This window comes from Cercospora beticola, chromosome 4 (assembly GCF_033473495.1).
Source record: "Cercospora beticola chromosome 4, complete sequence".
In the NCBI taxonomy this organism is placed as follows: domain Eukaryota; kingdom Fungi; phylum Ascomycota; class Dothideomycetes; order Mycosphaerellales; family Mycosphaerellaceae; genus Cercospora; species Cercospora beticola.
In genome coordinates, this window is record NC_088938.1 from 4,013,188 (window position 1) to 4,035,452 (window position 22,265).

The 22,265-nt window shown below is 54.0% G+C and overlaps 6 protein-coding genes across 6 annotated transcripts; 2 read left to right on the plus strand and 4 right to left on the minus strand.

Annotated features, from left to right (window-relative positions):
• Window positions 1–4,300: 4,300 nt before the first annotated feature.
• On the minus strand, window positions 4,301–5,908 carry RHO25_007177 (uncharacterized protein; the record flags this gene model as incomplete). Its single annotated transcript, XM_065602907.1, has 1 exon — window positions 4,301–5,908. The coding sequence occupies one exon, from the start codon at window positions 5,906–5,908 to the stop codon at window positions 4,301–4,303; it is 1,608 nt and encodes a 535-aa protein (XP_065458979.1).
• Window positions 5,909–8,400: 2,492 nt separating this feature from the next.
• On the minus strand, window positions 8,401–9,045 carry RHO25_007178 (uncharacterized protein; the record flags this gene model as incomplete). Its single annotated transcript, XM_065602908.1, has 1 exon — window positions 8,401–9,045. One exon carries the CDS (start codon window positions 9,043–9,045, stop codon window positions 8,401–8,403), a length of 645 nt encoding a protein of 214 aa, XP_065458980.1.
• Window positions 9,046–9,848: 803 nt separating this feature from the next.
• RHO25_007179 (uncharacterized protein) lies at window positions 9,849–11,870 on the plus strand (the record flags this gene model as incomplete). Its single annotated transcript, XM_023597947.2, has 1 exon — window positions 9,849–11,870. One exon carries the CDS (start codon window positions 9,849–9,851, stop codon window positions 11,868–11,870), a length of 2,022 nt encoding a protein of 673 aa, XP_023452287.2.
• A 254-nt stretch (window positions 11,871–12,124) lies between these two features.
• On the minus strand, window positions 12,125–14,455 carry RHO25_007180 (uncharacterized protein; the record flags this gene model as incomplete). The annotated part of the gene is made up of 4 exons (XM_023597948.2): window positions 12,125–12,928; window positions 12,985–14,158; window positions 14,216–14,367; window positions 14,429–14,455. The coding sequence occupies 4 exons, from the start codon at window positions 14,453–14,455 to the stop codon at window positions 12,125–12,127; spliced, it is 2,157 nt and encodes a 718-aa protein (XP_023452288.1).
• Window positions 14,456–15,499: 1,044 nt separating this feature from the next.
• On the plus strand, window positions 15,500–18,954 carry RHO25_007181 (uncharacterized protein; the record flags this gene model as incomplete). Its single annotated transcript, XM_023597949.2, has 7 exons — window positions 15,500–15,608; window positions 15,662–15,864; window positions 15,927–16,081; window positions 16,130–16,430; window positions 16,495–16,516; window positions 16,576–16,983; window positions 17,033–18,954. 7 exons carry the CDS (start codon window positions 15,500–15,502, stop codon window positions 18,952–18,954), a joined length of 3,120 nt encoding a protein of 1,039 aa, XP_023452285.1.
• Window positions 18,955–20,127: 1,173 nt separating this feature from the next.
• Window positions 20,128–20,913, minus strand: RHO25_007182 (uncharacterized protein; the record flags this gene model as incomplete). Its single annotated transcript, XM_023597950.2, has 2 exons — window positions 20,128–20,636; window positions 20,709–20,913. 2 exons carry the CDS (start codon window positions 20,911–20,913, stop codon window positions 20,128–20,130), a joined length of 714 nt encoding a protein of 237 aa, XP_023452286.1.
• Between the last annotated feature and the right edge of the window lie 1,352 nt (window positions 20,914–22,265).

A 22,265-nucleotide genomic window follows, 5' to 3' on the forward strand; every position in this document is an offset into this window, starting at 1 on the left:
ATTTGTCGACAGCATTGCGGCGCTGTTGTGTGATCGCCATGCCAGAAGTTTTGCCCCCGGCGCTTTTTCTGCTGGGAGTCTGCATGCATGCCAAACCGCTCAACGATCTTCGACCTCTTTTGCGCATGCTGGGCCACTGTGCCCGCCGTCGCCCACAGATCGTGCTCGTTGTCCTCATCGTCTCCCCATCGGACGCCTGCCTACTGTACTGCTCCTCTCCCTCCAACTCCCTCCTGGTGTGCCTGCACTGCTGCCAGCCCCCTCCCTCCTCCCCTCCCCGTGGATCGCGAACAATAGCCACGTCTTATGGCCACCTTATCGTCACCATGTCATCACACAACCAGCAAGCAAACGACACCTCGCCCATTCGAGCTTGGGCCAGGTACACCATGCTGTCTCCAATATCAGAGCGCAGCCTGTATGGTCTCGCTACCGCGCAGCGCATTCGAGGCGTAATGTCCCCAGCCAGGCTCGAAAAAGGTCAAGCTTCTTCCTGATGAGGCCTGGCGTAGGCCTACACGAGCGCAAAGGATTCGCTGCACGCCTGCTTTCCCCGCAGGTTCGCGATCCGCGCCTCTCTCGATCTGTACACACCTGCATACACACTGATATGCACACAACTCTGCACGGCCACGGCCGCGAAGTATATGCCCTTCATCCATGCCCAGGCCCTGTCGAGCAAGCTGATGTTGCCTCTGTGACAAGGCTCTCCTTGTCCCCGCAACGATGGTGATAACGATCGCCTATCTGCATGCAATGTCATGCAATTTCGACATCGTGAAGTGCATTTGTCAGTTCGATATCGAGAAACACTTGCGCGGGAAGGAGAGGAATGCACTACTGGTTGGTGTATTGCTTTGCAGCGATCGCTAGTGTGATCGTCGAGCCGGAGAACTACAGAACAAGGCCAGAGTCACAAGATGCGGCGAATGGCGCAATCAGCTTTGACAAGCACAGACAAACTACGGACTACGGAGAGCACTCCGACGTTGCAACATCTATCGCTCGCGCTGTCATCTCAAACACAGTCAAACGGCCGCTGCATCTTCCCGTTCGAGCAGTATCGCTGTCATCGATGCCAGTCGGCAAGATGGCCTCGCTGACAAGACGGGACGTGAGACCAAGGTTTTGCGGGCTGATGGTCCTTCCGAGACTTCTCACGCTCACGCACCCTCACGCTTTGCACGTGGAAGCGGAAGCTGCGAGTGGCCACGACGACACCTGCCCCTCGCCTGCTTGCACGAAACAGCCGTGCGTGCGCTCTATGCATGTTATGCGCATTGCGCTTGCGCGTTGAGCGTGCACAGAGTCGAGCGTCTCACAAGATGCCTTGCTCTCGTGCTTTCGCCAAAGCTCTGATCATCCTCCAGATCTTTTGGCAGCGCAGCTCAGCTCAGGTACCTCTCTCGCTAACACCCGCGTTTCGTGGCTGCAGACCAACCTGTGATGTCCAAGACTTGTCGTGTGCCTGTTCGCCAGGTGGTCCAGGCTTCGAAATATCCAACTTTTGGCGCCACACTGTGGGTGATCCACCCCCATCCTATCACCTTGTGCTGATTTCCATTTTCATCGCTCTGTGCAGCTCGCTTAGGAGCAGCCGTGCGGCATTGCTAAGCGCGCCTGCCGCTAAGAGAAGACCGACAGCTATCACGGCTCCAGAATCGAGAAAGCCAGCCGTCAGCTGGGGCCGTGGCCGTGCCGTAAACGCACTTCGACGCCGAGTCGCAGCCGCTAGAAAAGTTGCCCGCGCGGCTCAAATTAATTCTGTGGGGGTTTCTCACGATGCATGGTCAACCGAGGCGATGGTCTTCGCCAATGTCAGCAGCATGCAAAGTATCCCCGGCTTGATGTGCATCAGCCATTTGGCCAGGTTGTCGACCTGCAAATTGTGCTACCTCCTACTTGAACGACGACAGTGGCTAAACACGCTTACAATAGGTATGCACACCGGCTATCGAAGGCCTTGATCAAGAGTATTCATCATCGCCGTACAAGAGCGAAGTGATCTTCCGTCGCACAAAGATCTTGCGCAAGCACACTGTCTCGGATGTCTCGGGTCGCAGCAGCAGCAGTAAAATGTGGCTGCTATCACGGGCGGGCGCCAACATCAGTACCACGTGCTCCCCGTTGAAAGCCAACGACACTTACGCAAGCGCAAGTGCACGCGCGCGACAAGGCAGCGTCTCGGCTGCTGCTGAGCATGGCATGACTAACCGGACACTTGACATGTCCTTTTCGCAACATGTTCCACAACAACTTCGGCTACGGAGTATTCCTCTCATCTGTGCATCGAAGCCGATTCTTGAACCGAGATCTCTGCTCGTGCCGCCGAGATTCTGAAGACGCTCTCGCCTGTTTGCTTCCGGTCGGTAAGCACGACTTCCTATTCTGTACTTCATGCCCTCCAGCTTCAGCCCAAGATGGTGTGGGGTGGGGCAAGCCGCACGCGAAGTGGTTCTTGACGTCTACGAAAACAAAATCGATAATGTACACACTTGCACGCGCAATCCTTTTTCAGCTGTTGCTCCTTCTCGCGAGGAAACCGGCAAAATTTCACAGGCCTGACACCTTTTCCAATCAACCCTTGCGCATCGCGTCCTATGCGAGAATGGCGAGGTCACCTGGAAGGCGGCTGTGGATACTCATAGGGCTGACCCAGGATGATACATGAACTACCTTCCTCTAAGGCGTGATAGATCGAGGGCTATGATGGGGTTGGATTCTCCTTTGGAGGTTGCGCGCCGTCTGAGCTTGCCGTCTCGGGCTGATGTGGTTGTATATTATGCACGAGGCTTGAAGTGGATGTGATTGATGCGCGGGCTTGCAGTGACTGAGGATCGGAGCACGAGCCGGAGTCTCTGAGGTGATGAGGTGATTGAGGGCTTCGGTTCGTGAAGGTATTGCTTACTGACTGACGACGAGTGTTTCGTAAGGCGATCCGAACTCGTCATCGGCTGAGTACCTCACTGTGCGGGCTTCTTGGTGTTAGGATAGATCGAAGGCAGCAATCTTGCGACGCTAAGGGTAAACGTGTCGGAGACAGTATCCAGTCGGAGCCTCCAAGAGTCGATCCGATCGATAGAGCGCAAAGCTGCTTCTGAAACTCCAACGTCCACTCCAGTACAAAGCATCAAGAACCGAAAGGGAGTACGAACAAGAAGTATCAGTGAATCCCATTCATTGTACTGTTGACCATTACATCGTGTACTCACTTGATCAATTCGTTTCTCTGGATCGCACACGAATTTCTCGCCCAACCAGCTGCCACTCCACTGGAAAGCAAAAATAGAAAACTCGATCATCGGAATGGTACGTCGAATGCTGCATGTCTGCACAAGAAATCCGGATGTTGCTCCCTTTTCTCACATCTCTACATTCTGCAGCATGTCTGGGGCATTGTGTTGACTGGAACGAAACCACAGCTTCGCGAATAGTGAGTCGAGCACTGCTGGTCTGAATGCCTGAGCTTGGTCGTCTCATGAAGGCTGGCTTGACGCAGAAATTGTACATCACGGTACGGACTGTCAATCTGATGCAGGCATGAGGAATGGCCTTTCTAAGATCTCAGAAGTTGCCGGCGGCTTCGCAATGTTTTCAGTTGGAAGACTCAGGAGCAATAGCATTGACAAGAGGATGCTTATAATCGTGCGAATTTGCTCTGTCGCCTGTTAAGTGCGCGTGTTTTCCAAAGGACTTCGGCCGTCCGTAAGACCAATGTCGCACATCTCAGATATAGCGGGCTTTTGCAGCTTCACAGTTCACTAAAACTTGGAGAGAGCGCAGCCGCAAGGAATATTGGAACAAGCAGTATTCAGTGAAAGTCCATTGTATTAATGACCGTTACATCGTGTCCTCATATATTGACCAAAGAGAAAAATTCATCCTTCCAGATCCTCAGATGAATCTCCCTCAAAACACGCTGCATCAAATCATCGAGAAAAAGACTCCACCATCTTGCCCCTCCAATACTGTTAACAAAGACCACCCAAAAGGCCTACCAGAGACTTCTGAGCGCCTTTCCCCCGAAGATAAGTAAAACCTCATCAAAGTTCGTGTAAAAACTTCTTTGAGCCCGCAAACCTGGTCGACACGCCTACCAGAGACTGTCACCTCCCCCTTTTTGGTATCAGCGCAGACATTTAATCATTTCCTAGTCGTGTCATCATATCACTTTTCATCTTGAGACCGATAAGACCAGCTTTACGGGTAAAAATCTGGAAGAGAAGAGTCAGTAAGGTTCAATGTGATGTGGCTTGGGGGAATCGATGTTGCTCACCATAATCATTCGTCATCGGGTCATTTAAGCAGCGAACTGAACAGGCTTGAAGACCAAGTTGTCGCGGCGAACCATAGGAGCGAACTCGGCGATGCTGCGCTTGGAAGATGGAGAGACGCGCTGCATGATCCAGTTGACGGCGGCACCGAAAGCACCAGAGCCAACGGCAAGTCCGACAGGGCCGATGGCAGCGTCACGGGCGAAGATGGGGAGCTCGTCCTCGGACAGGTCGCGGGCGAGGATGGAGTTCAGCTCCTCAATGTCGGCAGCAGAAAGGTCGCGCTTCTTGGAGGATGGGGAGAGTCTCTGGAGGAGCCAGTTGACACCGACACCGAATGCACCAGAGCCAACAGCGAGTCCGACGGGTCCAATGGCAGCGTCACGGGCGAAGATGGTGTTGAGCTCAGCATCGGTCAGGTCGCGGGCGAGGATGGAGTTCAGCTCGTCGATGTCAGCGGCGGTGAGGTCGCGCTTCTCGGAGGATGGAGAGATTCTCTGCATGAGCCAGTTGACGCCGGCACCGAAAGCACCGCTGCCAACAGCAAGTCCAACAGGTCCGATAGCGGCGTCGCGTGCGAAGAGGGTGTTCAGCTCGTCGATATCAGCAGCAGTGAGGTCGCGCTTAGCCTGCTTGCCTGGGCCAGCAATCTTCTCAAGCAGCCAGTTGGCGACTGGGTAAGCAGCGCCGCTGATAAGGGCAAGAGCGCCAGGGCCGACTGCAGCATCACGAGCCTGCAGGCTCTGAAGGATCTGGAGGTCCTCGTCGTCAAGCTCAATGCTACGCTTAGCTTGCTTGCCTGGGCCAGCGACCTTCTCAAGAAGCCAGTTGGCCACGGGGAAAGCAGCGCCACTGATCAGGGCAAGGGCGCCAGGGCCAACGGCAGCGTCACGGCGCTGCAGGCTCTGCAGGAACTCAATATCATCGTCGTTGAGTTCCAGGCTGCGCTTAGCTTGCTTGCCTGGACCGGCAACCTTCTCCAAAAGCCAGTTGGCGACGGGGTAGGCAGCGCCGCTGATAAGAGCAAGGGCACCGGGACCAACTGCGGCGTCGCGAGCCTGCAGACTCTGGAGGATCTGGAGGTCCTCGTCGTCAAGCTCAATGCTACGCTTAGCTTGCTTGCCTGGGCCAGCGACCTTCTCAAGAAGCCAGTTGGCCACGGGGAAAGCAGCGCCACTGATCAGGGCAAGGGCGCCAGGGCCAACGGCAGCGTCGCGAGCCTGTAGCGCCGAGAGGATCTGAAGTTCGTCGGCGTTGAGTTCGCTCACATCACGCTTGCCAAAGAGCTTCTGAACGACTGGGATAGCCAGGCTACCCAAGCCGATCAAGCCCAAAGGACCAATAGGATCGGCCTCGGCATCGCGGCGTTGGAGGGCCGAGAGAATCTTCAGGTCGTCGGCATCCAGCTGAATGTCACGAGCAGAGAGCTTGTTGAGGATTTCGAGCTCGTTGGCGTTCAGGCTGCTGAGGTCACGCTTTCCAAAGAGCTTCTGGACGACTGGAATAGCCAAGCTTCCCAGACCGATGAGGCCCAAAGGACCAATGGGCTCGGCTTCACGCTTCTCCTCGAAGGTGATGTCTTGAGCGCTGGCAAGGCCCAAAAGAGCTGGAACGGCGACGGTGGAGAACTTCATTTTTGCTGTTGGTGGTTTTGTTCGTTGAACTGTTGATTCGGAATAATGTGATTTTTTTGATTTCTTGGGATTGGAATTGACGCTGAGAGACCGGCTCTAGTGTCAATGAAGGAAGAATAGAAAGCTGTTCGGACTACCGGAGTCGAGTGAAAGATGAGTGAAGAGGAAAGAAAATGCTGCTGATGCTGATGAGGAAAGGAACCACAAAGCGTCCTGGAAGACCTGTTATATATCGCTTCCGCCGGGCCATCGACCAGGCCCATAGGATGTCGTCCTTCGGCGAAGACAATGCGGCGCATCCTTTGAGGAGCACAGACGTCCGGACACATGGTGCAATTCTCCTAGCCTCGAGGGGGCTATGGTCAACCTAACTCTTGAAGCACGCGATGTTAGTCTTCCTTCGGTGCAACCCCATGGAGACAGGACGCCCATCGCCTGATCGGCGGTCCGTGAGCACAGAATGTCCGAAAGCAATGACATTCCACCTAGAAAAGGGCAGTGGTATCTGAGGCGGTGGTTTGATGTGCTATAATTGTGTGCTTGTCGAAGGAGCCATGCCTTTTACGGGCTCACTTGTTGCTAGAGATCTTGATAGCGCGGAGATTTACCCGGCATGTTGTCAACTTAGGTCTGGTGGATCCGCTTCTGATAAGCCTGCGGTATACGGGCCAGTGGACCTGAACCAGCTACGGGTCCGCCTGGTGCGTAGAGAACACCTTTGCGAGCGATGGCACAGAACGCGGTGAAAGGTGAAGGCAGCAATACTCCTTCCACACGACCAACTCCAGCTGGCTTGCGTGACATTCGTCTTCAAAAGCCAAATGTTGACCAAGGATGAATCGCATTGAGCTCCCGGCATTATTCCTCTCGCATTCCCCTTTCATCCAAGTCCCATCAAGCTCGCGGGCCAAGCTCGATGCCAAGCAAACACCCCCCGGCATATCCAGCCAGCATTGCCCGGCTAGTGTCTTCGCTCGCCATCATGGTCGCACTGTGCACGTTCCCTTCGGCGTTTTCATCCTTTGACGACATACTGCTTTCAGTAACGTCAGACATCTTCACAGATGACGAAAAGGCCGTTGAAGTCATGTGCCGCCATCTTCATTGGCTCTGTGTTGCAGATGCTGGACATAGACTGTATCATCCATATGTGCATCTTTGAGGTTGATCAACGTCGTGAAGCAGTCGGCAATTGTTAAGAATGAAGACAAGAAGAATGCATGCTTTTCGTAGTGCTGATTGTGGCTGGACTTGACTTTGCTGGTTTCTAGACCTTCGACTCAATTCTAGACAATCCGGAGTCGGACCTAGCGGCTGCCAAGACACGTGGTGCTTCTATCGAAAGACGGGAAAACTGGAAGCAGCCGGAAATTGGGCGGTGGATGGTTGATGGGCGTGGCATTTCAGAAGGCTGGTAGTTTTCGGCAGTACTTTGCAACGTGACGATACTGTCCAGGCAGCATGTAGAGGATGATGAGGCTTCGGATCCCGAACGCGAGATCATGGTCCTTAGCCCTGTCTACACATGGATGCTTGGTGCTCTGTTGTTGCGTGGCTGCACTGATAACCACCTTCCGCCTTTGCTCGTGCTAGAATCGCATCCCAAAAAGCAGAGCGCCCCAAAAGGTATTAAGCAACCACAAAGACAGCACTTTGATCGCAATGGATGCGCAGAAGTTGCGCTTGTTCTCCCAGGTGCTAGGACCGAGTGAGGCAAGTTTCCCTTGATCCGCTGCTTCATGGCGCGCTGTGCGCAGGTCTAAGTTCTCGCGCGAGGTGTGTCATGAACTTGGTCGGGCTATCTAGTGCTGTTGAAGATTGCCCTGTGTCTCGCTCCGTATCGTCCTCACCGCGGCTTTTGCGAACGTTGGTCGCTCTCAACTGCCTGTCAGTTTTGCTTCGATGATATGCGCCGTCTACCCAGAGCCCGATCTCAGTGCGTAGTCAACATTCCGCTTCCAAGTCAACTTTTACGTGCATCTCGACGCACAGTGCCTTGCAAGGGGGTTGAGCAAATTTGCAGCATGCTCGGAACGGTTCCGTAAAAGACAGCACTGCCAAGAAAGCGATTTTTCCATCGGGAGTTTCGCTGCAGGTTGATGAGCAGCACAATGGCTAGAGCTATTGGCTCAGCGTCGTCCAATAACAAGACTTTGTCCGCGGAGAGACACGCAGGTCATTTCCACCACTGATGTCTGGTGATGCCCTTAGGGTTCATCCCACGTTCCTGTGCACGGTCGCCAAGGTGCTACCAGCCGCCCTCGTGTGGCAGCTAGGGTCCCTAGATGCGCATGCTAGGCTGTCGATCCTGCCTGAGATGTGTGCTCGTTTGGACTGCGCCCGCATTCGCTTGGCCGAGCCTTTCGCTCCTCTCACGACAGGGCATTGTCTTCTCTTCGAACAAGACGAATATTAGTGCTGCGATGCTTGTTGTGACAATATGGCCGCGCTCCAGCCGAAGTCACCGATTTCTCGGAAGAGGCTGCATCTGCTCACGAGCCGTCCAACAGTGCTTCATCTTCTTCGCGCTCTCTTCTCGCCTCCTCCTCGTCCTCGCGCTCCCTCACGTTCGTTGCCTCCACGAGCGTAGCGCCTTCAATTCCCTGAGCCTCTGCATCTCCTCGAGACTCGGCTCCGTTCGCTCTTCCTCTCGCCGCCTCTTGCTGCTTCTGTATCCTCTCCCTCACCAACCTGGCTATGGCGTTATCTGTTCGGACGTTCAGCGTGGACAATTTCTGATCCAGATCCCGTTTCAGATCCCAATTCGGCTTCTTCGGCTGCAGTTTGAACAAGTCCAAGGGCGCATCGTTCTTCTCCGCTTCTTCAGCCTGTCGCTTCGTCTCGGCTGCTAGTTCTGCGGCTTTGAGTTCGAGTGTCGTTTGCCCTTGGTCAGGAGCACTTTCGAAACCGAGTTTGGCGCCCTTTGTAGCATGATCGTAGTTGCGTCCGGAAACATAGCGCATCGTCACATCATCTTCGTTCTGTGCTGGTGGCTCTGCTGCCGCAGATGGTGCATTTTCATCGTCTTGTTGCAAATCTGCTGTTGCGTCGGGCGCCTTGCGCTTGAGCGACTTGAGTTGGGCGAGACGAGCTTTGCGGTCTTGTGCCGCCGCACTGAGTGCTTGCGTCGAGGCCATTGCGCGTGGAGTGTTTCAGACGTGAAGGCAAGCGTAGCTCAAGCAGAGAAGTTCACTGCTTTCCGCGAGTCAGGCGCGTCTGCCAAGAGATGCGGCTCTGCGGACTTGTCGCGTCTCTTCCGAGAAACTCTCAAACTCTCCGCGCGACAGCGACTGCTCTCCACCAACAACGCACAGCACATCGCAAGGCATGTTCGCTTATGCCATCATGCACCCGCTCCCTCCGGACGCTTTGCCGTAGTCGCCTTCTGTTTGCAAAGCAGAACCACGACCGTCTGCCGCAATGGCGGCGTCTCTATTCAACCTCGAACACCACTGCCGACCCCCAGCCAGATTCCCGCAGGAATGAGCTGCCGCCCGATCTCAATCACGTCTCTGCCGACTCCACGTATCTGGACTTCATACTAGGAGCCAATGATGACGAGTTGCCCGGGCAGCGTCCGGTGAGCCACCAATCCCATACTCCGCTCGATTCGGAGCTGGAGCGGGAACAGGAGCTCCCCACAGCCCCAGCAGCTCGACAGCAGCGTCGGACACGGCGCGCACAAGTCGCGGGCAGGGCTCATGAGAGTCATGATCCGAGCCGTGAGAAAGTGAGGCAGAGCTCGGCTAGATCCTCAGAGCCACAAAAGCCATACTGGATTGCATTCAACTTCCGTTCTGGCCCGGAGCCGAGAGCTGCCCTGCCCAAGAAGCCCACGTCCTTCAATGGCAGGAGAACTCGAGGTGCTACCCAGCATCCGATGAGACGGGGACCTGTGGACGTTTTACGACCGCTGAGGGAACGACCCGCGATTGTAGCGATGCAGAAGGCCCGTTTCGATGAGCTGCGCTGGGTCGAGAACGCCCACCAACTTCGCAACTGCATTATCGAACAGCGTGAACCTGTCCTTCCAGTACTTTCTGCACAGACGATCGAACTGGTAGATCGAGTCTACGATGTGCTTGCGCAAAATCCTTCTGCACCCCAGCGACTTCGCTTTCTCGATTTCAGGACGCATACACATTGGCCATCTGTAGCACTTTGGTTCATGCATTACGATCCCGCAACAGCTCTCGATTTCCTCCTTTTGACGAACTGCGCGCCAGGACCGCACAATGTGTACACAAAGAAGACACTGCAGGTCTTGACGACAATCTATTACAAAAGCAAAGACCATGACAGTCTGGAAAAGCTTGCAAATGCTTTGCCCTCCCTCACATACAGTTCTCGTTATGGTGGAAAGGCTATATTTACACATGGTTTTGTCTACCGAGCTTTGACCAATTACTGCACTGATGAAGCTCTCTCTGCTCTGTACGACGACATGAAGAAGCATCATTATGCACGAGTGAACTGGCGCACGTGGCTGCGATTCGCTGCAAGCTTCTCCAAGCGTGAGAAAGGGGCTCAGGCGCTCGATGCCTTGTTCGAGACGAAGAATGCAGGTGCAGATGTCGATGGAGAAGAGTTTTACAAAGTATGCTCTACCTTGCTCCGCCGAGCAGTTTCCTTCCCCGGCGGCCTTCGAGCCTGCGTTCGGATTGTCGAGAGCTTGTTAAAGCTCGGCCTCACACTAAACAACACGATTGCCAATATTATCATGTTGAACGCTGTCGAGGCCCGCGATTTGAACACTGCAATGGAGATCTATCATTCGTTACGCGATCATGGACTGCAGCCTGACGCCTACACTTTTGCCATTCTGCTCAAAGGATGCAAAACCAGAATCGACAATGCTGAGATGCTGAACGAGACCATTCGCGACGCTATTTCTGGCATCAACGTTCTGGAAGCACCTGTGGTAGCTACCGAGATCCTGCATTGCCTGGCGCTGCATCATACCAAGCACAATCTCAACAAAGCCTTTCTCACTGTTGCCGATGCGTACGCGCAGCTGTTCAGTTTAGGCCCTCTGCGGCTAGTGGGACTGCTGCCGGAGAAATTATCGCAGATTGACGACACCACACGAAGACCCCAGCCCCGGCCACAAGACATCTCCATCATGCTGGCGACATATCTGGAGCAATCCGCATCAATAAGTGACTCTACCACGCGCGCCTACGATCTCTGGCAAAGAGTCAAGCACGCCATCGAATCCGGACAAGAACCCTTCGCATCCATGATCCAAACAGACCACATTTTCAATGCCTTCCTCGGCAGCTTCACCAAAACCAAGCAAGGCCTCTTACACGCCGCCGAAATCATCAAATACATGCAACTACCAAACGAGCCCAACGCCAAGTACCAACAAATCCGACCCACAGTCCAGACATGGTCCATCTTCGTCCACGGTTTCTCTCGCCACGGCCAATTACACCTCGCCGATCAAATCCTCGCTTACATGCGCGGCAAAGGTATCGAACCGAACCAGGTAACATACAATTCGCTACTTGTCGGATACGCTGCGAGACAGGACTTGGATGGCGTGTTGAGTACTGTCCAACGAATGGAAACGGATGGTCATACATGGGATGCGTGGACAAATAGCGCTCTCAGACGTTTCCGCGATCAGGACACATTAAGGACACGTTTGCGGAACGAAGGCGAAGTCAGTCCTATAGCGAGTTTTATGGATTTCACGCCTGATTTGAAAAGGAATTTGGAGACGAAGATTGAGTCTTTTGAACCGATTGGTGTTGTGGCTGCGAATGAGCAAGAGAAAGAAAGTGTGAATAGGGCAAGCGGAGTTGATGTGAGAGAGGCGAGTACGCAGCAAACGAGTGCTATTCGAAATGAGACCGGTAAGGGTCACGTGGAGGTCGAGGCGCCACAGACGAATGCTACCGGGCATGAAACAGAAGAGCAGCGAATCGCAAGGCAATATTTCGACGACGATGATTGATGAAGGTCTGGCAGCGGCTGTAAATATACCCCAAGCGGAGGAGCGAGCGTACGGTCATGTAAAATGTTGTACCAGTAAATGTCGTCTATATTCGTAGCGAAGAGCCAGAAAATGTTTTCTCACTTCAAAAGAGTTCTCGACTTCACATTTCTTCATCTTCAAAAAGAGCATACTCCTGCCATGGGATATCACTCGTCACCTTTCTCTTCATCTCCCGATGCCACTAACGATGCCAGTAATCACTTCATCTCACATCACACAACATATGACGACGGCCCACCCCCAAAATCCACACTGAACAGATCAGCAGCTTGTTGACTCCCGTCCATCCAGTTGTCCATGAAAGCCGACATTTCATCGATTTGCGTCAAATCACCCAGACCAGGTTCCCAAGCTGGGAAACTTTGTAATTGTGGGTTTGTTGACTGTGGATGCTGTTGTTGCGAGGCATCATTGCTGCTGTTTCCAATGACCTGAGTAGTTCGATCGAAGGCCTCTTGAATTTGTTGACGTTGGACAATTTCGGCGTTCGGGGCGAGAGTTGTGGTGGGAAGGTTCGAAGTGTTGGCATTGTTGCTAGTATGTTGCGCGGAGGAGTTGGAGTCTCCTCCTGGACGAGATTCGACGTATACCTTGGCCACGGATATGAAGATGGCGCAGGTGGTTCGTAGTTTGCGGGTGCCTTCCGTCATTTTAGGAACGTCTAGCAGAGAGTCGTGGAAGCGTTGAAGGAGAGCAAGATCTTGCTCGTCGAGGTCGGAGAGGGAATGGAGGAAGACAACTATGAGAGGGGTGAAGGCGCCGTATTGTAGGGCCCAGGTCAGGTAGTTCTGCGTTAGTTGTCCGCCTCGAAAGAGTCGGACTTGCTCGATGATGGCAAGGTGTGCTTGAAGACATTTTCGCGCGGCGTCGTAGCAGGCGTGGGTTATGATTCCAGGCGAGGTGCTAGTAGCGTATGTGCCCCGATGCAGGGTCGTCAGGAGGGAGTAGTATGCAACGTGATTGGTGTCGCCAAAGGCGAAGTCATAGATGTCTGGAAAAATGCACTCATCCGAACGCTGCTGGTAAGTAGTGTCAGCGAGCTCACAACGCCTGAAGCCTAGGGTAGCCGTACTGCTCTGAAACTAAATAGGCATTCTTCCAATGCCTGGCTTAGCTCATGCACAATCTGAATACGCTCCTCGGATTTCTTGTTAAGGGCGGAGGCTGTGTACAAGCGATCGAAGATTTGACCTTCGACTCGCCCCAGCCGAGCCCCAAGGTTAGGCACTTCATCCCAGTCCCGATACCGGGGATCTTGGTTGACAGGAACTGGATCTGCATCGATATCGTCGTCTCGCAGGGTAGCGGTATGGCCCAAAGTCAGTGCCAGGCTCTTCTCCAGGCCGTAAATGTTCCAGAAGAGAATCAATCTTTCACGGCGTTGCGCCGAGGACAATCCCGCGAGCGTGGACCGACGATGCAAGCCCATGTTGAGTAGGTGGCGCGCTGCGCACGAAGCGTACGACCATGCGCGTTTCACATTGGAGTGCTCTCGAGCTTTGATTGCAGCGAAGTACAACGCCATAGCATTGTCCTGAGTAGCGTATGCGAGGACATCGTAAGTGCGCAAGGCGAGTTCGAAGTTGCTCTCGCTGAGCTTCATCATGGCATCAAAGTCGATGTTGCCAGGCGCTGGTATGTCGTCACGGCTCATCCATTCCCAGAGAAGGTAGTAGAGCATTCCGTGCATGACGGCTATCTGCCCGGGAGACAGTGGTTCGGTGGGGAAATAAGCAGCTCTACAAGCGCTCTCGAGGTAGTCCAAACCGGGCATGCCGTAGGGGAGGACGACAGAAGAGACATGCGTCTTGAAGACCTTGACGACTTGTAGGACCACCTCGATGGGGAGAAGATTGAGGCTCTTCGCGAACGAAGCGTGACTCGCTTGGTGATGTGCCCGCGGTGAGGCGCCATCACTGAGTGCTGGGCTACCATCGGAAACCAACTGTCGGAGGGATCGAAGGCCTTCCTGAGCCGCGACGAGCTGGTCGTGGCCTCCGGCAAGAGCCTGAGAAGCCTCTCCCGCTATCAGTGCCTGCGCGTTGAAGGAAGAGACTCCTTCGTGGATTTCGGCGTCGCTGTCGTGCAGTTCCGTCGGCTCGGTCTGCTCAGCAGCATAGTCTTCAGCGAACAGCGGATGCGGGCTTGTATGGCTCCCGGTCGACTTGGTTTGCAGCGTGAGGAGCTGCTGGACGGCGTTGTTGATCTGCTCAATGTTGCGAGCGAGTCCTTGGGCGTCGACAGTGCTGTAAGCCCGTCAGCCGATGGCCATGCTACAGCGACCGTGGCGTGGTGCAGCTTACGAAAGCGCAGCAGGTGGCGGAGAGGGATAAGGTTGGGCGCTGGGAAGCGCGATGCTGTTGGACGACCTCTGACACTCGATTCCGGATGTTTGGCAGCTGGAGCACGGATACTTCTTGTCGCATCGGATCTTGCGTAGACGGCAATTCCTGCACTGAGACGAGCGCCAGTCAGCGAGGCGAGCCGGCCAGATGGTGGCATCACTGGATACTTGCTGCTTTGGGGAGGACCGAGGAAGCCATGTCCTGCGATGAGGGCGTTGCTGCCTCTTCAACTCGCCGCGAGACTTGCTGACGCGTCGATATCCTGGATCCAGGAAGGGAAGGATCGTGTCGCGACTGCCTGAGGACTCGTCTATGGCATTCGGCGGCAGGTGTTCCGCTCCGCAATGCGCATCCTTCAATGTTCCTGAGGCTGCTCGTGCCTTTCCTCGTCAACTTCGCTGCAGCCTTGCGGATGGGAACAGGATGAGGTGAGGACAGGAAGTGAGAAACAAGCCTCGAAAGGCGCGCAGGGTGGCCGCCTTGACTCGCTTGGCGCCTGTTTCTATTCGGGCTGCATGTTCTAGTTCGGTGTCCCGGGCTGTGTTTGTTCCCTGCCCTGCTCAAACTCAAAACACTCCTCTATGTTCTAGTCTGCTAGTCACCAATCACCGCCCAACTGCAGCGACTATGTCCCGCAAGCTGAGAACACCCAGCTCACCGGCCATGAGGAGAAGTGTCGAACCTTCGAGGCCCTCGTGGCGGGCGTCGACATCGTGGCCGTGGGCAGCAAGGCGTGCGGCGCTCGTCCGGGTCGGCGACGAGAGGCAGTGACACCGCTCAGCCTCGTCGAGTGAGGCCGTCTGGGCGGACGATGGAGACTGGCGCGTGTTCCAAGGAGCGATGATGGCATACGGCCATCTTGTAAAGATGTCTACGACGGGGATGCGACTGACATTGAATTCGGCTCGCCGCGGAGGCCGCGTTCTGGACTGCCAGCAATCTCCTGACCGCCGACGCATCGAATCGCAGAGCCATGAGCGCCAACAGACCACGCTCGTACCTGAGCTTAAACGATATGCCTGGCTCGTTGCGCAGGCTTTAGAGCGCGTCACTGCCTGATGCGTTGCTTTGCCTCGCCGCGGATTCCACGCAACCTCGCCAAGACCTGCTCGTTGACTGGAATTCAGTCTCATATGGTAGGAGGCATATAATAACACGACCAAATATGAACTCGTCGCCATGCCGAATATTGCCCTCCAACAAGACTAACAGAATCATTATTCAACAACAATCATCCATACGATGCCTTCAAAGATCCCACAACCGCCAAGCTTGCCCATAGTCGGGAATCTGTTCGACCTTGACCCTTTGAACGGCACGCAGAGTGTAGGACGACTGGCAGACAAATATGGTAACGATTCGTTCCCCGCACATCGTTGAAGTCATTGCATTGACCAGCATCAGGGGAGATATTCAAGCTTAAGGTCCTTAATTACGAGTTTTACATCGTCTCATCGGCTGCGCTTGTAGAAGAGCTATGTGACGAGACCCGATTCGAAAAGAAGATTGACGATGCCCTCGAAGAAGTCCGCAACCTTGCGGGAGATGGCCTCTTCACTGCTCATAACCACGAACACAACTGGGCGGCCGCCCACAGGACCCTCACGGTACGGACTATCATCGTGTTTTGTGCTCCGGTCCGTTCCTTAAACTGACTGACATTTCGCAGCCTGCGTTTGGGCCTCTTGCTATCAAAGATGCATTTGAAGAAATGCACGATATATCAAGTCAACTGATCGCCAAATGGGCCCGGAATGGTCCAGATCGAGAGATCGATATCACTGGTGATATGACGAGGCTGACACTCGACTCAATAGCGCTGTGGTAAGCTTTCACCAGCACGACTAACATCTGACGCTAACACAATTCCAGTGCTATGGATATGCGGTTCAACTCGTTCTATCGTGAAGACCTCCATGAATTCGTGCGAGCGATGGCGGATGTGCTGACAGAGGCTGGCCGGAGAACTCAGCGCACGAAGATCCAATCCTTGTTCAACCCTGGGGCAGAGAAGAAATTCTTCAAAGACATAGCCCTCATGAAACGTGTGGCACAAGAATGTGTCGATCGACGGAAGCAGTCGCCTCGAAAGAAAGATCTCCTCGACATGATGCTGAACGGCAAAGACCCTGCCACGGGGCTACCACTAACCGATGAGACAGTGATCAATAATGTAAGTCTATGACTATGTACGGGGAGGATTTCTTAGATGCATTGCTAACCTTGTTATTCTACAGATGATAACCTTCCTAGTAGCAGGTACTATGACAGCTTCCGACTAATATTGCTGTGGTCGCTCCCTCGCTAACTGCTGACAGGGCACGAGACGACGTCAGGATTGCTCTCTTTCACGATTTACTACTTGCTCAAGAACCCTGAAGCACTGCACAAGGCCCAGCAAGAGGTCGACAACGTCGTTGGATCTGGACCCGTGGAGTTCAAGCACATGAGTAAGCTTCCGTACATCGAAGCTGTCCTGCGCGAGACCCTTCGTCTCGCGCCCACCGCGCCCGGCTTCACCGTCGGCCCCAAATCCACGAAGGAGCCGATAGTGCTTGGTGGAAAATATGTCCTTCCAGGGGATGCGAAAATCACTGCGCTCCTCACGAAAAGCGGACGGGATGCCGCAGTTTTTGGCGAGGACGCCAACGAGTTCAACCCGGAGCGAATGCTCGACGAGAGCTTCAGAAAAATACCTGTTGCTGCTTGGAAGCCATTTGGGAATGGTGAGTTACTCGATGTTGTGTGTAAGCAATGTAATGACGCGAGATTTAGGCAAACGAGGGTGCATTGGCAGACCTTTCGCGTGGCAAGAGGCGATCCTGGCGATGGCCCTTGTCCTTCAGAATTTCAACTTGCGCATGGCTGATCCAAGCTACGAGTTGAAGATCGCTGAATCGCTCACGATTAAGCCTGCCGGATTTTACATCAAAGCACGTCTGAGAGAGAACATCGACCCCATCACACTTGTGAAGAAGCTTCACGGCGCTCCTGCAATGGAGCCAAGAGTTGACTCGGTCGCCAACGGACATATCGACAGTCGCGCGCCGACCAGCAACGGCGGCCGACTGACAATCCTATACGGCTCGTCATCTGGGACTTGCGAGAACCTCGCCCAGTCTCTGGCGTCTACTGCTGAGGCTCGTGGCTTTGTGCCCACAGTGAGCTCACTGGACGGCGCGGTGGACAATCTTCCCAAGGACCATCCAGTCGTCTTTGTCTCTTGCACTTATGAAGGAGAGCCACCTGAGAATGCAAAGATCTTTATGCAATGGCTCAAGACAACTGAGCCAGCCAAGATCGCCGGTGTGAAATTCGCGATGTTTGGCTGTGGACACAAGGATTGGGTATCGACATATCAGAAAGTCCCACGAGCTATTGCTCAATTACTCGAAAGCAAAGGCGCAACTGTTCTGGTGGAACGTGGCGAGACCGATGTGTCACAAGGCACGATCTTCGACGATTTTGATGCCTGGTCCGACACTTTATGGAAGGTGTTGTCTCCCGATGTTGCGCAGAACGATTCGCAGAGCACATTCGAGATCGAACTCTCCACCACGTCAAGAGCTTCACATCTACATTACCGTCTGCAGAATGCCAAGGTGCTGGAAAATAAGCGCATCACCCACCCGGTCGCACCGGAGAAAAGACACCTAACGCTGCAGCTGCCCACGGATATGCGGTACGAAGCGGGCGATTATCTCGCCGTGCTGCCTTTGAATCACGAGCAGGTCATCTCGCGGGTTCTGCGCAGATTCTCTTTACCATGGGATACGTCGATGACAATCACCAATGGGTCTCATGCTACGATCCCCACCAAGCAGGAGCTACCCGTTTCCGTGGTGTTAGCCGGCTATGTCGAGCTCAGCGTGCCAGCTACGAGAAAGAACAAGGAAATTGTGGCCCAACATGCCAAAGGGCCCCTGGCAGATGACAGCGGTTCCGTCCTCGACATCCTCGAAAGGTACCCAGATATCAAAATTCCCTTCAGCAGCTTCCTCGCGATGCACCCTTCCCTCCGCCTCCGCCAATACAGCATCTCATCCTCCCCTCTCGCCGAATCAACCCAAGCCACAATTACCTTCAGCGTCATCGAAAGCGAGAAACACAGAGGCACAGCAACCAGCTATCTCAAATCTCTCGAGCCAGGCTCAACTCTACAAGTCGCTGTCAAGAAGAGTTCACCAGCTTTCCACCTTCCTCTGGACGATTCTTTGCCCATCATTATGGGTGCCGCTGGAACAGGTCTCGCCCCTTTCCGCGGTTTTCTCCAAGAACGCGCCATCAAAGCCGAAGCTTCAGGCAAGAAACTCGGCGAAGCTCTCCTCTTCGTTGGATGTCGCAGACCGGACCACGATAAGCTTTTCGCGCAAGAACTCGCTGAATGGGAAGCTAAGGGCGTCGTAAAGGTCTTCTCCGCTTATAGTCAAGCTTCGGAAGAATCTGAGGGATGCAAATATGTTCAGGACAGACTATGGAAAGAAAGAGCGGAAGTGGCGAGGATTTTCCAAAATGATGGCGCACGAGCGTATATTTGCGGGAGTGCGCAGGTGGGAAGAGCGATTGGAGATGTGGCGGTGAGGATTATGAAGGAGGATAGTGAGAAGCCGGGAGAGGAGCTTTTGACGGAAGAACAGGCGAGGGAGAAATGGGAGAACTGGAGAGGAGAGAGGTATGCTGTTGATGTTTTTGATTGATTGGTTTAGCGAAAGCGTTGGCCCTTCTAGGGTTCGCGAAAGGGGGTCGTATTGCCAGGCAACTTAAGATGGATGAATGAATGTGACCATGATCCATGGACCCCCAAAACGGAACCTCAGTTTCAACGGGTCTGCTATACTACATTGTGAACCTCTAGAAATTTATCTCAGAAGCGCTGTTTTGTTTATGTTTCCAGGGAACTGAAGGTTGACTATCTTTTATGCTAATATACTAATATCGAAGCAAAGGGAACTAAAAAATCTCGTGCATACATGTATATCCTCCGGCCTAACATACTTCGATGTCAAGAAAGTATGACTGACTCAACGCCCAAAGCCACGGCAGTCAATGGAAGAAACAGGCATTGATTGGATTGCTGAGTACGGATAATGTAGATTCATGTTTCCCTCCTTACCCAAATCGTCAAAGCCTGCCACGACATCCATGTCTATTGCCTGTGACGATTCATTGGTGTTTCATCAGAGTAATGAGCGATGAGAAGTTTTTTTTACAATCGTCTAGGAATAGCTACAGTAGCTCGCAAACTGAAGTAAGCTTGTAACCATGTCGATAATGAAAAGGCAATGCTGGTGGGCATCGACGTGACGATACTGTGTACGCAGCCTCGGAAGTCTATGGGCCATCATGTCAGACTAGCAGACACTCATACTCATACCACATGTCATCTATTATAGGTTCGATGCCAAAAGGAAGAAGATATCAGGGTTCATAGCAAGGGAAAAGAGGAAGTGAAAGGGACGACAGGCAACAAATAAATTCATCAGATCATTAGACCGATCCTCTTCATTGTCATTTCATGAAAATCTATCCTATCCAAATTCTCGAGAGAACCCCGTAAGTTGTATTCCGAGGGGTATTGCTCAAACGCAACAAGCTTGATATAAAGACCTGCCGACAAATGACAAACGGCGGCCAGACCGAACTCTGTTCCGTGTACGCTGTGCTGGGGGCAAGACAACCGGGAACAGAGCGGTCGAGGGTGATGATGAGGAGCAGGTAGGGGAAGAGAGGCAAAGAGGAAAAACCAAATCAACTTTTCACAACAAGCATCCTTCGGATCATCAAGATATCTGCACGTCCATGCTTGGCGATTGACCTCACATGGAGCGGAGTGACCAGGATATGACGGAAGGTGCCATAGGAGTAGACAGCTATGCCGTGGACTCCGCATCAGCGCTTTCTGTGCCCACGCCATCAGTGCGGTTCTCCGTTTTCCGGCCGTCGGATTCCTTCTTCATCTGCGCAAAGTCCAAGGTCTTGACGTCACTCTTTTCTGTGATGAGTTCCTTCAACCACTTGTTCTCCATTTCAAGTTGTTGAACCTTGCCCTCGAGGGAGGCGACCTTGTCGCTCATCTCCTTGGCCTGCTTCTCCAATGCCTGCTCACGTTGCTTCTTCTTAATTCGGAAACGTGCTGAGGCGGCGGTGTTTCTTCGACGCTTGTCCTCTTCAGCAGCGAGACGCGATTGCTCTTCGAGGTCGGCAGCAGTATCGGGCATGGCGACAGAAGCCTTGCGCTTCTCGCCGGGTGCCGGGCCAGATGCGAATTGCTGAGCAGAATAGTTGCCGTGGAGTGCGGGCGGTGATGGCATAGTGGATGTCGGTGATGGAACAGCCGTCTGTGGGAAGGACGAGAAGTCATTGAATTGGTAGTTCTGCGCTGTATTGGAGCATGTCCTGTCAGTATGTGTGCAATATGTCGGCTATAGCCAACGATCAGTAATCGACTAACCATTCTTGGCGTCCTGCTCGAATGTGGGTTGCCCAGGGAAGGCATTGACGGCATCGAGATCGAGGAAGTCGACGTTGGCGATGTCAAAGGCATCGTCGAAAGGGAAGTCGTTCTGCATGTTTTGGCCGGGCTGCGGCACCTCGTTGAGACCCTGCAGATATTGCGACACGTTGGGCGCGCGACGGCCGGTGAAGTTTTGCGACATGGCGGGTGGAGGGGAGGATGTCGGTGACAGAGAGGGGCGTGTCACCGACTGTTCGCGTGTTGTATGGCGGGCGGAGGAGTGGCGTCCGCTTTCAACGTGGTCGTTCTTTGTGTGGGAGATGAGGTGTGGCTGCCGCTTCGTCGGATGTCTGGCGGATGCGACAATGGTGGTACTGCCGAGGCTGCGGGTATCGTGCACTCAATGTGCTCGCCGTTCGTGGTCGTGGGGATCGTGAGTCGTGCGTCCAGAGACCATCCAAGGGCTGGAGTGTTGGTGAATATCGGTGGGCGAGGTGTGTGTCGAAGCAGTCGTCGGAGAGGGAAGGGAAGGGACGGGTGTGATGGAGGGAGGGGCCATGGCCGTTTTGCTCGCCAACTCGACAAGTGCCGCACCGGCGCTGATTGGCGGGCGCGGCCGATGATGAGCAATCACCGCCCGCATTTCCGACTGCTGCTACGCTGCTGCTTCATCACGTTGCTCTCGTCAACCCGGCATCATCGTCGTCGTCGTCACATGCATCTCCGCTGATAACTGCTATGACTTTCCTTCCTGACCTTTGCCGTGCAAACCACGTGTAATTCTGCCTGCGAGAACAGCACGATCTGTCTCTCCCACCTTCGCTTCGTCGCAGCAGCAGAATGGGTGTTGAGAGCGTGGCTGACAATGTCCGAGTTGTCGCCGTCGTCCTCCACCAGTTCCCGCTGGACCCCAACCTGCTGTGGATTCTCCGACATCCTGTGCGCGATGTTACTACTGTGTCAGGCTATGAGGCCGCAGCACCAGACCTCGTAAACACGCAACATCTCGCACGTCTGCTGCCCCTGCATAATTAGCCGCGATGAAGTGGGATGCGATATGGCCGGCTGTGCCTGCGACTGCCCTCGGGCGTGGGAGCTGCAAGGCTAAATCGCTGCCGACTGCGCACGATCGGCAAGTGCCCCCGAGACGAGTGCACCGTGCAGCAGCTGAGAGATGGTCAACCTATTAATGTGCGTGGCATCCACGAAGCAATGCCAACGCCTCGATAATGCGACACCCGCCGCCCGACGAGGGTTCCTGACCAAACGTGCAGCACGAGGCTTGATAGCCGCGCCTGTCAATGTCTGAGAACATCGAGCTGTCGTCCTCCCCAATCCATCGCAACCTGCAACGCGACCTATTGAAACTATAAGCTCTACCCATAAGCAACGGCCATGTCGACCATTCACATCCCATGCAAAAGAATGTGCGCCTACCCGCGTTCGTCGATATCCGCACTGAAGAAGACAGACGACCAGCCGAGACCAAATCGTCCAAACGCCATTTCCTCGCCGATCGCGTCACCTGAACTACCACCCAACCCAGTGATCAAC